At 40.4% G+C, this 16,218-nt stretch overlaps 1 protein-coding gene across 4 annotated transcripts in view; it reads right to left on the bottom strand.

Annotated features, from left to right (window-relative positions):
* Nucleotides 1-14,822, bottom strand: part of ANAPC1 (anaphase promoting complex subunit 1) — a 72,166-nt gene extending 57,344 nt beyond the window's left edge. For all 4 annotated transcript variants that reach the window (XR_001596681.2, XM_016142880.2, XM_036224062.1 and 1 more), the window contains exons 1-11: nucleotides 14,590-14,822; nucleotides 12,494-12,730; nucleotides 11,304-11,465; nucleotides 8,060-8,111; nucleotides 7,747-7,847; nucleotides 7,094-7,176; nucleotides 5,991-6,064; nucleotides 4,165-4,310; nucleotides 3,746-3,966; nucleotides 2,707-2,916; nucleotides 408-503 (exon numbers count right to left, since the gene is read on the bottom strand). Coding sequence is in view for 3 of the 4 variants with exons in the window: in XM_016142880.2 (XP_015998366.2) it covers nucleotides 408-503; nucleotides 2,707-2,916; nucleotides 3,746-3,966; nucleotides 4,165-4,310; nucleotides 5,991-6,064; nucleotides 7,094-7,176; nucleotides 7,747-7,847; nucleotides 8,060-8,111; nucleotides 11,304-11,465; nucleotides 12,494-12,706 (1,358 nt within the window). In the remaining variant the exon portion in view is untranslated. The remainder of the gene's footprint in view (nucleotides 1-407; nucleotides 504-2,706; nucleotides 2,917-3,745; nucleotides 3,967-4,164; nucleotides 4,311-5,990; nucleotides 6,065-7,093; nucleotides 7,177-7,746; nucleotides 7,848-8,059; nucleotides 8,112-11,303; nucleotides 11,466-12,493; nucleotides 12,731-14,589) is intronic.
* Between the last annotated feature and the right edge of the window lie 1,396 nt (nucleotides 14,823-16,218).

Below are 16,218 nucleotides of genomic sequence, written 5' to 3' on the forward strand. Positions count from 1 at the left end.
GGGATAAAGCCCTCCACACGTCCCAACCCTGGTAGGCCCTAAAAACCATTATGATTAGTGAAAGAAGAGAAACACAAAAAGCTACATACTGTATGATTCTATAAAATGCCCAGAAAGGCAAATCCACAAAGGCTGGAAGCCTCCAGAGGAGCTGCCTAAGGCTGGGTATGGGGACACTGACTGCCTAAGAATCAAGCACAAGCGTCTTTAGGGTGGCAGAAAACTTTTAAAACTGGATTGTGGTGATGGCTGCATAACTCCATAAATTTACTAGAATCATTTAATTGTACACTTAAACATATCTATTTTACAGTATGTAAATTATTTCAATAAAGTTATGAAGGGAGGGAGGGAGAGCAGGCAGCCAAAAGTTTATCCCCATAAAACCAACAGGAAGACACACTTACCGTAACTGGAGCTGGGACTCTACTAAGAAGCACAAGAACTTCTGCCCACATAGGTCAGATGTAATAAACACTTTGGAGGCCTGTGAATTTTTCTCTCTGCGATAAATGCATCAATATGGTAACCATCAACAGCAGTTCAAAAAACTACCACAGCAACTCTTAGAAGGCTTTGAAAATGCTCTGCAAGACATAAAAACTGCATGGGCCAGCAATAACCCTGGAGACCCTAAACACTCCTAAGATGTGAGTTTCATGATCTGAGATTCCTTTCAGCTCTTTGATTCTGAGTTTAGTCCACAACTTCCTGGATGAAAATCATAATAGTCTTAATCGTTACCAGTGGACTCTTTACTTCCGTATTATGCAAGTTACCCATGGCTGAAACACTGCAGATTTGAATTCCTACCCCTTCCATGGTCTAAGGGCTCAGCCGCTTTAGACATGTCCTCTCCTGTTTCCAATCTCCACTCTCACCCAGGCTCAACTTCCTCACCCCTTTAAACCACTTCTCTCACGCCCTGCATGGGGCAGAAGACCAGAATTCTGTGAAACAGGGATCTGCAATACATGCCAGTAAGCTACTTAAAGACATGTTACGTTTAAGAGCAGATTATGTTTATTTTATAACTGAGGAACGAAAACAGAGAAGTCACTTCAACTCTGCATCCCATCCTTCCTTTCCTCCAAGGACCCATCCCCTCCTCCACCTAAGGAAGCACACTCACCTTCTGTTCCACAAAGAACAGGAGGCTGTAATGCAGACTCCCGCCCTCTCTGTGCCATTACCTTCCCCTTCCCTCTCCCCAGGCTACTCTCTCCATTTGTGCTCCTAACTGGGTCCTTGTCCACTGTCACGTCTCACCCCTGTACTTCCGGTGCTAACCTGTGGCCTCCTCTCTCGAATTAAGATAAAAGTCTTAAAACATAAACATGGACTGAAATTAGATGATATGGACTTAGTGTTAACTGGCTGGGTGTAAAAATGGTATTGTAGTTGGGTAAAAAAAGTCCTCACATTTTAGAGATACAATCGAGATATTTTGTCATGAAGGTGAATTTCCTTTAAACAGTTCAGCAAAACCTCTCCCTAACCCAAAGACTCGGTCTAGTTCATCGCAAACTCCACCTCTACTCAAAGGCAAAGCCCTTCAGACCATCTGTGCAACTAGGCTCACCTTCCCAGCCCCATGCCCCACAGGTCACCAGGGAGCCTGCTGCCCTACAGACACCACCTCTCGGCACCCACTCTTGGTGCCACACCTCTCGAGCAGTGGCATTACTGGCACTTTCCTTCAGAAAGACTACCTTCCTGTACTTCATGACATTGACTCCTGCCACATCAACCACCTAACCTCTCTTGCTTTGTCTCTCTGCAGCAGCTTTGTCTCGTCACTTTTCACCCCCAAAAATGGGACTGTTCCAAGACTTGAGTTCCTAGCCCTCTTCTGATTCTACCCACCAGGTTTTCACTATGTGGATGGAAGTCACAGATCCCTTTAGAATGAGACGGATGTGAAGATTCGCATCTTGGGGAAAGGCCTGCACACAACACATGCACACAAACAGATGACGAGGCAGGGCTCCAGAGGGCTAGCAGATGCTCTCTGAAGCTCATCCACAACCTGCTAGGAACCTGACCCCAGGAGCTGAGCTCTCTTGCCTCCATCACCACTGTCAGGCGCACAACTCCCATGTTTCTTGCTCTGCTCTACCCTGAGTTTACACCCACGTATGAAGCGCTTTCTCAAAGCTGTTATCAAGTGGAGCAGCCCTAGAGGCATCTCCATCTCTCAGCCCTTTCTCTTCCCTGTGGTACAAGCAGATGGGTGCACCTGTAGTTTCCTGAACACGACATGCACTCACACTTCTCAGCTTCTGCTCTACTGCCCCGTCTGCCTTACTGTCCATTCTCCACTTCCCCACCTACCAAATACCTATCCATCTTTCCAAAGCCCCACCAGCAGAACATGCAGTGTCTCCTCTGTCATTGTTCCTCTGTGTCTCTTTGAGAACAGGGACAGTGACCAATTTGCCTGCTAACCCACTGGCACTAACACACTCGCTGGGATTGGCTGAATGAATGAATCAATGCATGAATGATTAAAGAGAACATACAAGGAGAAAGATCACAAAAAACAGATCTAAACTAAAATAGGGGTGGTATTAAGATATATCTGTGTGGTTTTTTTAATCAGTATTAAGAACTAAGGATACTAAAAGGAAGTTTAAGCAAAATACCAAGTATTTTCTAAGACTTTAGCGATATTTTTCTTTGAATATAAAAATATACAGCCCAAACCTCAAACTGGTGATTGCTTCTGTCCATACATGGTCAATACACAGTTCAGGAACAATCGGCTCGGTTTCTGGCGCAAGGAAAGAGCCATTTGAATGGCTATTTGGAGACTGAGAAATGCTGTGTCTCCTTGGAGACTGATTGTGGCTTGAAAGGTTGAACCTTTGCACCCCTGAGAAAGAGTGCGCTCCTGAGGCAGGGGAGTGAGCACGGCTGCAAAGTAAACAGAGGAGAGAGAGTGTCACAATCAACACTACAGGCTGCTGTCACACACCGTCCAATAGCACTTTGCCAGTACTGTGCACAGAAAGCACTCATGGCATAGTCCCAGTCAGAAAAATACGTTTTTTAAAAAGGAATTGCTACTTAAATGGCTCATGTGAATGTGTTTTACTATATTCTAATGATTCAGAATTCTTATTAGAATTTACTCTTTTAGAACTGCAAATTAGTTAATTTTCTGTCTCAGGAAATGAATTGTTTATATTATTCAAAAAGGTCTGAACTCTGTTCCTGTACATTCAGACACATGCACAGCAATGAAACTGTGTCTCTATGTAAAAAAATAGGTAGATATCTAGGTAGGTAGACAGACAGATGACAGAGATAGATGACAGATGATAAATAGATGACAGATGACAGATAGATGATAAACAGATGAGATAGATGACAGATAACAGATAGATGACAGAGATAGATGGTAGATAAAAACAAAAGAAAAGCTAATGCAAATTAAGACAAAATACTAAAATATTTTCGTAATCAATATTCATCAAACTGCTGCCACTCAGTGGTAGAAATGAGGTAACCAGTCTGACAAGCACACGCAGCCTCCAAATGTGACTCACTGAACGAAGTGACACAGTGGACCTGGAAGTAGGTAACAGTAACAGCTGGATTGGCTGTCTTCCCTAAACAACACCCAGAGCTGGCAACAGAAACCGTTAAGTCCCTCAAAACCAAGAGAAAGTTTGGAAAAGAAGGTATCTTTTTCTTGCACTATCTTGGTAAAACAAGGACACACTCTACGCCCAAGTCCTACCTCAGAGCTGCCATGTTGGAGATGGAAGGAGACCGAGAGTGCAGACTGGGTGACGAGGTGGAGCGGCTCTGACTGTGGACTGAGGAGTAATTCTGGAAAGGCGAGCCCACGGGGGAGTCTCCTTTGGAAAGGCTTCTGAGGTGAGCTGTGAGGGAGCTACTCGTGGCCACATTTTGGGGGGTGCCCCCCTGTTCAGAGAACTTTAAGACAACATTCTCTTCCTTAAGTCAAAATTATAAAAAGGGAAAAAAAAAGATAATCATCAAATAAAAAGAGGAATTTCCTTGCAAGAACTCAGGGTAGATTCAAGTTATTAAAGGTCCAATCTTTCTTTTTTCCTAAGTAGTTCCATCTACTTCACTAATGATTCCTCCAGAAGCACGTGGAGGTTTTCAGTACTAACCGGCCCTTGTTCTCACCTCTGTTTTAACTCTCCGGAGAACCCACACAGAATGTAGACTCTGAACAGTGTCATAGGTCATTACAATGGAGGGGTCCGTGTTGAGAAAAACGATTTTCATCGCGTGATCTACAACATATTGCACCCGTGATGAACCGAAAAGGCCTTCAAGATAAAATAGAAATAACCAAATTTTGAACAATGGACTTTACAACACTGTTCTTTATCAAAAAGACTTCTTGCAATCCCTAAAGACAAAGAGAAACCAAGCCAATTAAGGCACAAAAATCCATTAATATATTAATTAACCTTGAATTTTAATAAATTTCCTTTGGGTATCAACTTCCTTAATACACATTAAAGATGAGAGTGTTTCCAGTTTCAATCTCACATACATGTGATTAAATGGTGAAGATTTGTGCTAACTCACCATTAAATTCATCAGCCACAGGTAAAAGGTCCACGACTCCTTCAATAATCACCCTATTTATAAACTTCAATCAACTATTCTGCCAAGTTGTTACTGGTTCTATATGAAATCTGTCCTTTATAATAACCATGCAAAGAGTACTAAAACAATACACCTGTTTCTGCTTTACTGACTACACATGCAAAATAGGGTTTTCCTAGTAAGTTTGGCTTCTACTTCTACAGTTCCATGAATTAATTTCTGTCCTTATTTGACAGCTTTCCCAAATGTTTCCCTCTCAGTTAAAATATTAGATAATAAACATACACATATTTTATGAAAATAAGAAGTACTTTATAAAACAATAAATAAAAATCACTCATAATCCCACCATCTCAAAATATCCACTATTACTATATTAGGGAGTATTCCAGTTTTTCTCCTAAACATAGACACATAGTTCTAATGTTTTTACAAAATTAGTATTTAGTTTTATATCCTACTTAACATTATGCATAAGCAATCCCTGAGGTCATTAAATATTATTAAAAAACATGATCAATAATGGCTGCACATGATTCAATCCAAGGTTCTAAAATGTTTATTTAGGTTGTAATTGTTACCAATAAATACAGAATTATCAAAAAACTTCTGTAAAGGACCAGAGTAACTAGTTCAGGCTTTGTGGACCACATACTAACTCTGTAGTATAAATCTTTTTGTTTTTTCCTACGAACCTTTAAAAAGGTAAAAACGGTTCTTAGCCCTTAAGCCTTACAAAAACAAGCCGTTAGGCAGCTGTAGCCTGTAGGCTGCAACTGCCAAGCCCTGAAACAGAAAATAAAAACCTCAGTGGTATGTCAGAATATGTACTAGGGATAAAGTCCTAAAAGTAAAATTTGTCAAAAATTATGAATATTTTTTGACCTTTCAAGTCCTTATTATTTACAATTACCATGACATTGGAAAATATAACAATCATCTAGAAATACCTGTAGAAAATATTAATAGTTCTGAACCCCAGGAAATGATGTCTTTATGAGCAGGAAAAATGAAATATTAAAATATTCACAAAGTACAGGCCTAAGATCTATATTTTTTCCTTCAAAGAAATTTTTTTTAATTCACTGAAGTATCATTCATTTCTTATTAATTACTGAGGAATAGAGCCCAGAGTCACCTACAGGTAGGTCAGCAAATCCACTAGCCGTCCTGATCAACTCAGGCTCTATTTTTAGGAAAAGAATAAACTGTTAAAACAGCTAATAACATGGTATTCAAGAAGTTCTTGCTTTAATATATATTATTTTCAAAATAGTTATTTTTGTAAAATGCTTAAATTATATTTATAAAACGAGTCAAATTTTCTTAAGCATCTTCATTCTCCCCCTCCCCCCACCAAATTCAAATACATGAATTTATAAAAATATACTTACTTCCCGATTTACAAACAAGTGGGGTTATTTCATCCAGTGGATGCAGCATGCTGAACATGGTGGGTAAAGGTTCTCTGATAATAAACAAACAATCGATCACCAACACGAGATGACTCCATTTGCACAAAAACTTTACACCTGCCTTGCAGAAAAAATCTTCTCCAGGTTACACAAGCAACTAGAAACCTGCCATCTCTTAAAGCAACCCTCTCAACTTTTACACAGTGTTTTTCACAGTATCTTCTATTTCCTTCCTAGACAGCTCTCCTCTTATGCAGGGTAATTCTCCACATACTCATACACACACATACACACTCACACACAGCCCAGGACTAGCTACAAACAGCTTTCATCACCAATGGGGTAATGGGCACAAGGCAATCTGGTCCGTTTTTTAACCTCTCTGAGTAGGTGTATGCCTTTGGTGGCTAAGAAGGAATTTTGTCTCCTACACCAACATATGAAGGAGTGCACTTAAAAAAAAAAAGAGAGTAAAAAATCTTCAAATAAATAAAAAAGCTATGTATTTTTAAAGAGTGGCTGAAAAAAAGGAGGGGGGGAAACCAGGCCTTCTATGTAAACACAAAAAGATATCAATATCTCTAAGTCATTTCTTAAAAACATCACATCCACTACTTGCCCCCACTGTGATGGGTACTCTATGTCCCTGGCCGTCATGACGGGAGCTCACTGCTGGCTCGGGACACAGGTAAACACGCTCTGATGAGCACCTACAGTTTCTGGCACACCTAACATGTCCTGAGCCCTGTGACAAAGATTATGTACATTAGCTAACTTAAACCTGCACCCTGAGAGGTAAATGGTAGCATTTCTGTAACAAATATGGAAGTGGAAGATAAAAAGATGGCAGAGATGAGAAGTGAGTCATATTATCTTTAAGCCATGAGTTTGTTCTGTTAAATGACTCGGTCAGTACCACATGAGAACTCACAAGCGTACAACAATGAGAGAGAAAATGGCATAGATCTGTGCTGTTACCTTGGAAATTATCATCATCCCAAAGTCTCAGATGAACAATTTCACCTCAGAACCAACACAGAGAGGCCCAAGTAACAATATTCTGAACTGAGTGAACCCAGTACCTGGGCGGGCCGGGAGGTGCCTCATGTGCAGAAGTGCTCCGTTCAAACAACAGTCCATACTTAGTAGGCCAGACACCAGCAACCTGCCAGGTAAAAAGTGGGCAGACAGGGTAAAGGTGATGCTCTCTGAGATGTGTCTTTAGGAAACATCAGAGAACATCAGATGTCCTTCCAATTCAGTAAGAGCTTCACAAAAAAATGTGATCACTGACTAATATTTTTAAAAAGGAACTGTAACAAGCAAGTTTCAGACAAAATCAACTCTAAGTAAGAGTTCGATCTGAGATTCCTGCCAGGGGCTAACATCGACACCAAAGTGACAAAGTGATACAACTTTAACCTCAGCACTTGACAGGAAAAAGATGATGAGAAACAAGAAAAAGACTAAGACTGTTATGTGCTTTAATATGACCAAAATGATTTCCTCTCTGTCACTTAAACTTAGGGGGAAAAACTCTCAGAAAAGACTTTACCATTCACTTCATGAAATTATTTTTTATGCAAAGATCAAAAAATGATAAGCCACAAAAGCTGTTAAATTTTATTTAAGTAAAATAATATTATTATTACATAAGAGTAGCAATACTTCTGAAACCAATTAATTCAAGAATATTCCCAACCAAACACAAAAGCATGGAAACATTCAAGTTTACCTGAAAAGGTAAAGAAGCTATGTAATCCTTTCCTCCTATGCTGTGCATGTTAATACATGAACTTTGCAATATACATATGCACTTCTCTACTTCATCGCTACCTGAAAAAAAGGTTAAAACCAGAGGTATGTTTTTGTTTCAAAAACACCCCAACGATCACAAGTTACAATTCCCAACAGCACAAATTCTTCAAAGAACAATAAAAAATGCTTAGGCTAACCCACCATTATTAGGGTCTACTAATTTTGAATGAGAAAAAACAATGATATACATTTGGAATTATAAAATGCAATAAAATTTAAAAAAAACTTACTGTAGGCTTTTTCAGACTTATCCTGTGATATAATGAAGTCACACCACAATGCCTAAAATTAAAACAAACAAAAACAAAATTGTATCTAAATAATAACTTATTAAGTAATGTTATCTAAATAATAATTATGACATCTATACAACCGTCTCTCCTTGTCAGCTCGACACACACCATAGTAACAAAAAAGAGTCAAATAAAATGAAGTTAGACTAATAATGATAAATAGTATAAAGAACGATAAACTGCAGGTAAATTTTATGAAAAGGAAAGACAAAAATCAATCAACTAGGTAGAACCCTTGCAGCGAAAGTGAACTCAAACATTGGTTCAACATATATTAAGCCCTATGTCCTATGCAAAGCTAAGGATTATCAGAAAGTTGAAAATTGCCCAGCTATTTTACAACCTCCAGACTTACCTAATGATCTTTTCATTCTTTTATATTCCTAGATTCACTTTAGAAAAATCTTTAGAAAAACATTTCCCTTTCCTAAAGACCCATCTTACAAAATACAAACTAGGAAAAGCCATTGGACTTTCACTTACAAATTATTAATGGCATTTTTATGGGTTATTTTGAATTGTGGTAAGATATACATAACATAAAATTTGCCATTTTTAACCATTTTTAGGTATACAAATTCAGTGTCATTAAGTACATTAACAAAATAGTGCAACCTCATCGCTATCCATTTCCAGAACTTTTTCATCATCCCAAACAGAAACTGCCCATTCTACAGTAACTCCCATTTCTTCCTCCCCGCAGCCTCTATTCCGCTTCTTGTCTCTATGAATCTGCCTACTCATAAAGTATTGCAGGAAGGTAAAACCATGCAGTATCCGTCCTGTTGTGTCTGGTTTATTTCACCTAGCATAATGCCCTCAAGGATCATTCATGCTGTAGCATGTATCAGAATTCCCTTCCTTTTAAAGGCTGAATGACATTCCATTGTAGGCATCAACTGCATGTTTACCCATTCATCTGGCCATAGACACTTGGGCTGTCCCACCTTTGGCCAGTGTGAATAACGCCGCTGTGAGTACTGGTGTACGACCATCTGTCTGCACCCCTACTTTCATCCCCATACATATCCTACAAGGGGAACTGCTGGGACACATGGTGATCTTAAGTTAAACTTTTTGAGGAAATGTTAAACTCTTTCCCAGAGTGGCTTTTTCACTTGGCCAAAAGTAATGCACAAGGTTTCAATTTTTCAACATCCTCAGCAATACTTGTGTTTGGTTTTTTTTTTTTTTTCTTTTTTTTAATAACGGCCATCCCAGTAGGTATAAAGCAGCATGTCATTTTGGCTTTTATTTGCATTTGCCTAATGATTAACAATGCTGTGCATCTTCTCATGTGCTTACTGGCTACCTGCATGCCTTCTTTAGAGAATGTCCATTCGAGTCCTGTCCCTGGTTTTGAATTGGATTGTTTTGTTGTTGTGGAGTTGTAGGAGTTTTTTTAATGGCATTTTAGCAAATGAAAAACTGGCATCAGAGCTGCATTCCAATCTGAGACATCCAAAATCTATGCTGTATCTCTTATCCACTCAGCTTCTTTTTATGAAACCCCATCCTCCTAGTCTCAAAAACCAGCATTTCCTTTGAGAAATCCTCCCTTCAGACCTCAGTCCCCCAGCTCTCACCACACTGTGGATTTGCAGCTATGATACAGCACTTCAGTTTATCTGAATATAGCATTTTAGTTTGCCTGTTTATTTATTCACCTTTCCACACTGAGTTCTTCAATGGCAGAAACTGTAGATTCATTTGTCACCCCAGGACACTGCCTGAAAGAGTGACACTAAACACTTACAGAATAAATGAAGGAATAAAATAATTCTGAGTCACATACTCCTGGAATTATTTCTAACCAAACTATAAAATTATCTTTCTCCATACCAGCAGAAGTCTGAATGATGTTTTCCAGACCAAAAGCACTGAAATTACAAAGCTTATGATTCCACTTACAAGTGATTTTAAGATAAAGGAGACAAGAAAAAGAAGACAATACTGTATATCCGTAGAATCTATTAAACAGGCAATCATTCTTTGGAAAAATTAAGATGAAAACATAGGAGCAAAGAACTATCTGGATATCACCACAGCACTTTTGACATCTACCCTAACCATACGGATTTATGGGGGAAATGATCACCAAAAGACCACTGGTTTCAGCACTCCTAGACAAAAATGCTTTTACATGTGCCCTCAATTTTTGAAATAATTCAGTGTTCCTTCCCAATATATGGTTGGAGGAGCACAATGTTCATCAGGAAACAATTAACGGGGAAGTAAGTAATAAGCAGTGTCCAGGAACCAAGATTTCTGCATTTACCAATAAAGGACTTAACATTGCTCAAAAAGCCTCAAAACCTCTTGTCAATAGCCTAACAATTAATTCAAGTACTATAAATGCTGCATTACAGCTGTACGTACATAATATTCCTCTGTCTCACTATTAGTGATGGCAAACCCCACACACGGTCGAGGTGGATACCAACAGATAGCTCCACAGTAGATACACATTTGTTCCTTCACATTCAGCAAGCGACTCACAGGGTGACTCCCTGTGCCCTGCTAACACCCTTTCACCAAATAGCATTAGTGTCCATTTACAATCCTTTTCTGAATTAATGATTAAACTGGAGGATACCAAATGGTGATTTTATAATTTCACCATCCTTCTGTATTAGCTGGCATTAGTCTATAAAAAAGGGTTTATTTCATTCACTGAAGGTTAACTGTCTTCCCAAAAAGGCAAGGCAAATGCTTAATTCTTTCCCTTTAATTACCAATTTTAAGACTACAATTGGGTATAACAGCCGAGTGCAATGAGCGCAAATTAGTCTTCTTCATTTCACTTTCTCTCTAAGCATTATTATGAAACTGATTTTTCTTTATTAAATATTTTGTAATCAATTATAATCATCATGTGTTAAATGATTCTTGTACCCTCAATGCCTTACAAATTTTTATTAACAATATCTAACCGAATTACTAAAAAAAGAGTGTCTAAATATTATCACCAAATGGACAAGGAATAGCATAAAAATAATGATACGGAAAATAAATGAAAGTTTTCTTTTCCTACCATCATCTTCACTACATGTTAAAATGTACACCCAGCTGCTGGGTTCATTATGCTCTGTTTTTATAATTTCTTTTAAACATGAAGACTAAGGTTTAAAAAAAAAAAAGTTAAAGAGCTAAGCAAATGCTAAAATTCAAATCAACTCACCTGTTGAACAGGACTGTCAACTGTAAACGCTTTATAAACCGCCAGCGCCTGGCTTTTACTCCCTTTGCTCCAGATCACCATATTTCCAGCCACATAGAGTTCCTCATCATAATCCACTTCTTCTCCAATTTCGCTTACGCCTTTCCTTAACTGCCAGCTTTCCTTAAAAATTAACACATGTAAGACATGTTCAAGCACTGCCTTCCTTTTTTTTAATAGTATGGAGCAATACTTATTAATTAAATCAAAAAGCCACCCAGATACAAGTCTCCTCTTCTCTCTCTGCCTGTGGAGTAAGACTCAATCCAAGCCCAACTCTTAAAAAGTTGGGTGATTCTGACTAACAGAGTGGGGTGTGTGGGTGTATTACATGTCTTACAGGATTTCAGGAATGATAATTTACTCAAGCATTCTACATTAAATGTTTTATATACTACCATATTATGCTGCCAAAAATATAAGCAAAAATTAACCCTTACCTGTATATCCAAAAATGAAACCAATGTGCTTGGGAGACTAAAAGGACCTATTAACTGTATGGGGGTGACAGAGAGGGGCCAGTGAGGTGCACATGGGAACACTGGGGGAGCTTGTGTGCCATGCAGATTTCCCTGCTTCACAAATGCACACATTTATTTACCTTCCTAACCTTGTCCCAACCGTCAACATGAACCAAGAGGAAAAGGTTTAGCTAACTATACAAACTTCCCCTCCTTGAGATTTCGGTACCCCAAAAGGGAGATGAAAATGGAATAAAGTGGGAAAGAATGACTTTCTGACACTCACATCTCGTTCCCCTACTTAGGAACTACTTACTATTTTGTCTACTTAAGTGGCATTTCTTTTCTCCTCTAGAAACATGTAAGTTTTTTGCAGCAGGAACCATTTCTAACTACTGTCTAATCAAATAACATGAAATCTGGTCCCCATATACTAAGAAGTTTAAAATGAACCATAATCACAGTAACTCTCATGATAAAATCATGAGTTCTACAAGCTGCCTAGATAAACAATCATAACACTATAATACAATAAAGTCATTATTTTCAGCCTTACTTAAAATTACCAAATCTTACTCTACCCTAGAAATGGCATCACACTAATTTCTCAGTTGCATCTGGGTAGCCGTAAATTACAAGTAGATCGCATCAGTCTATATTTCAAAAACAAAATGAGAATCTTAAGAGAACCTTCTGTTTCTCGTGGATTGTAACCTCCTGAAGGGACCCCACCAAGCCAGCAGCACCATCGGACGACCATAATTCAGAAGCCGGCTGCAGCTGGCGCAGTTGAAGGTTCAGAGCATTAGGGTGATGCTTGCAGTGGTCTCGACCGAAAGGAACAAATTCCTGCAAATCCCCGGCTGCAATCATTGTTGCCCTTTCTTCATAGAAGTTCGACATGGGTTCCAAATATCAACATTATTTCTGTATGAATTCAAACACATTCTGGTCAGCTGTTAGAGTCAAAATACCATAAAAGTTTACGGAAGAGTCATTAATCTTTAGGTGACTGACACAAAGTCTTAGAACATTGCAGGTGTACAAGTGATCATAACATCAAAGGACATTCCAGATCCCACTCTTTCAGGTAATTCCAGTTAGCATTTTGGCTACTTAGCATGACATAATCAACACTAGTTACATTTTAGTTGCAAATAATCAATACACAGCGCTGTGGGAAACCACAGGAATGAGACAAGCACTCATATCCCACAATACTGATCCTACGTTTCCTAGCACTATACACTAATTTTTCCACACTTCACACAAGTATTTTACATAAGCTGTACTTTACAACCCATGACTTCCTGGCTCTCAACATTTAAGGTCATTTCTGTTCAGATGCTGGAACCGCATTTGAAAAGCACACCTAAAGGATCACTGGTATATTGAAATGAAACCAAGAAAAACATACATTCTTTCTAATTTATCAAAAGTTGAACTACTGCTTTAATAAACTAGCAAATGCCATCAGTAATTTAGAGCTCCAATCCACCAAAGCATATAACCACAATTAATTCCAATTTTTGGTCCAAAACCAATGAACTGAGGCACGAATAACTTTGGCCATGAAACAGTTATGCTTGTTTACTAATTTAAGAGTCCTAGCTTCTAATTAACATAATCTACCATAGTTCAGTTTATTACTGCAAAGATGTGGATGAGCTGTAGGTATAAACATATCTCTTTACTTCCAAAACATCCTATGTACAGTAACTGACCAGTCAAATTTCAACACTGTATAATGTAGTATCAAAGGTGGATGCGAGTTCTGTCTCCGAGACAACGCCTACATTAAAAACGGTTAAGGTGCAATACTCAAGTACATAAATTAAAACAAACATTAATGTCGGCACTATTGGCAAATTTTAAAAAGTATCTGAAAAGGCATTTACGATGAAGAGAGTTGAATTTGACTTAGTTTCTCCTCTGGGGTCTTTTGGGCCCGTGTAGCTTTCTTTGATGCAATATCTCAAAGCCAGTATTTCCTATGCAGCTCCTCTAGGGCTGCAGTTATTTTGTTGTAAATTAAGTGTCATAATCATGACACTTCTCCTCTTGCTAAAAGTAAGTATTGAGAAGGCTTAAACTTGAGATACGACTGAGATAGTGCTTTATAAAACACAGAAAACAAAATTCAGCTGGTCTTTTTATTGTCAACCAGATAACTAACATCTTAAAACTGTGAGAGAAAATTACAAAATTATGAATTACATAATTGTTTTCACAGTACAGTATCTTCTTGTGATGTTTAGGGCAACGTGTTTTATCTACAGTACCCCAAATGTGTACATGTTTTTACTCATCAGGGGCAACATAATGAGCTACATAGCAAAGTACTGGATTAAACTGATGTGCTAAAAAAGCAAGACGTCAGCTTTCCATATTAGGAACAAAAACTACCCTGTCAGGGGTACCCACGAAGCTGGTTCAAGAGCAGACCCAAAAGCCCCAGAAGGCACCTTCAGCTGAGTCTCCGCAAAAAAGGCAGAGCTTCCTCGGCCTCTTTAAGGGTCGGCGAAAACAACAAGGTTGTAAGACAACCTTCCAAAAGAAAAGGGCCGAACTGGAAGCCGAGACCGCACATGGACACCGCGCTTACTCGGGAAGGAGGCCCCGGGGCTAGGAGGGGTGCGGGGAGGCGTGCCCGAAGACCAGAGCCCGCAGGCCGGGCCTCCCCCAGGCTCCTGCTCCCCCCACCTGGTCGTGCGCCGCCGGCCCTGGGAGGGTGCAGGAGTCAGGGAACGCGCGCTGACCACTGGCGCCGCTGGCCGGACCCTTACCTGAGTAATTCAGGACGCGTCAGGCGCGGCGAGCCCCGGCTGCTCCCCGAGGGCAGCGGCAGAATCGATCACGGGGATTCCTCGGCCGCTGCAGCTTCTCATTCCCTCTCCTTCCCCTACTCCGGAGGAAAAGCAAGCAGCGGCTGAGGACAGGCGGGCGTGAGGTGAGCCGCTCTGGAGATACGTTCAAATGGAGGTGTCCATCTTAACTTCCCGTCGTGCTTCGCGCCGAGCTCGGCAGGAGCCGGGCTTCAGGGGGCGGGGACGCACGGGGGCGGGGCCTCGCAGGAGGCGCGAAGTAGCTCGAGGTCTTGACCCCTGCGCAGTCCGCAACCTGAAGGATGCTCGGGCCTCCGCTTTCGCCAGCACAGGCCGAGCCCCGAAAAAGGACCACGTCTGCTGGAGTCCGTACTGTGACAGCACCCTGCTGGCGTTCATGTCTTATCCTGGTCACGTCGTTAGGAGCCTGAACCACCTTCTAACTCAACTAGCTGACTTTCTGGCTAGTGTTGCTGACCTCCCGGTGGGTTGAACCTGCCTTCAGGCTTGGGGGAGAGAGTAGGAGGCTGCTGATTTTCTCTCTTTGCCAGTGTGCTTTAATACTGTGGGGCTAGGCCCTTTGACAAGCTGATGAAAGGTGTAGAGGCTGTCACACAAACCTCGCATGGGATTTCTGAGCTTCACAAACATGCACCCGCCAGGCAATTCCTAGACCTGGGTTAAGAACCCCATCTTTATTCCCGCCCCCCCTTTCTGTGGATTTAACTGTACAATATCACATTTATGAAAACCAGAAAGCTTTCTTGAGCTCAAGAGGGTCGCTCATTCACTTATTCATCAAATGTAATGGAGTGCTGCTTCCTACCTTCCGCCAGGCACTAGTCCTCACCCTCAGCAGCTTACAGACAGTGGAAGAAGAATCTTTAAACTTATTTATAGCATATAGACACAACCCTTTTGATATGTCAGGTGTTCCCACCATTTTTCAAACAATTGTTTAATAGTCTCCATAACCTCAGAGAGGGTATGTTTATTATTATTGTTAGATGGGGAAACTGAAACAGATAACATTGCACCTGTAAAGTACAAATGCAAATTTGTACTTTACAATTTCTATTAACCAGGCATCTGGGCACAATTTGGCTGGGTGCCTCTGCCTCAAGGTCTCTATGAAGCACAGGTTGTGTTTTCTGAGGTAAGACTGGGGACAGATTCTCTCCCAAGGTCATTCGCCTGGTTATTGTCAGGATGCAGTTGGGACTGAGAGCCTGAGTTCCTGCCTGATGGCCCGGACACTCCCTCGGTTCTCTCCTCTGGGTCCTCTACATAGGGCAACTCAAAACACTGGAGCTTGTTTTCCCAGTTCCAGAGATGTGACAGACAGAGACACACACAGAGAAATTAAAACGGAAGTAGAGAGAAGGGGGGAATTCAAGAATGAGTAACAGAAATGATAGTTTAGTAATTAAATGTGGACCAGATTCCCTGTCACCTTAGCTGTATTCTGTTGTCCAGAAGCCAGTTACTAACCACTCCATGGACACACAAGGACATTCATGCCAGGAGGCAGGAGTCCCTGGGGCTGTTGTGGAGGCTGCCACCATGTGGACTTAAACGAGGGCGTTGGTC

The sequence above is a fragment of the Rousettus aegyptiacus genome, unplaced genomic scaffold, assembly GCF_014176215.1.
Source record: "Rousettus aegyptiacus isolate mRouAeg1 unplaced genomic scaffold, mRouAeg1.p scaffold_m13_p_7, whole genome shotgun sequence".
Taxonomy (NCBI): Eukaryota; Metazoa; Chordata; class Mammalia; order Chiroptera; family Pteropodidae; genus Rousettus; species Rousettus aegyptiacus.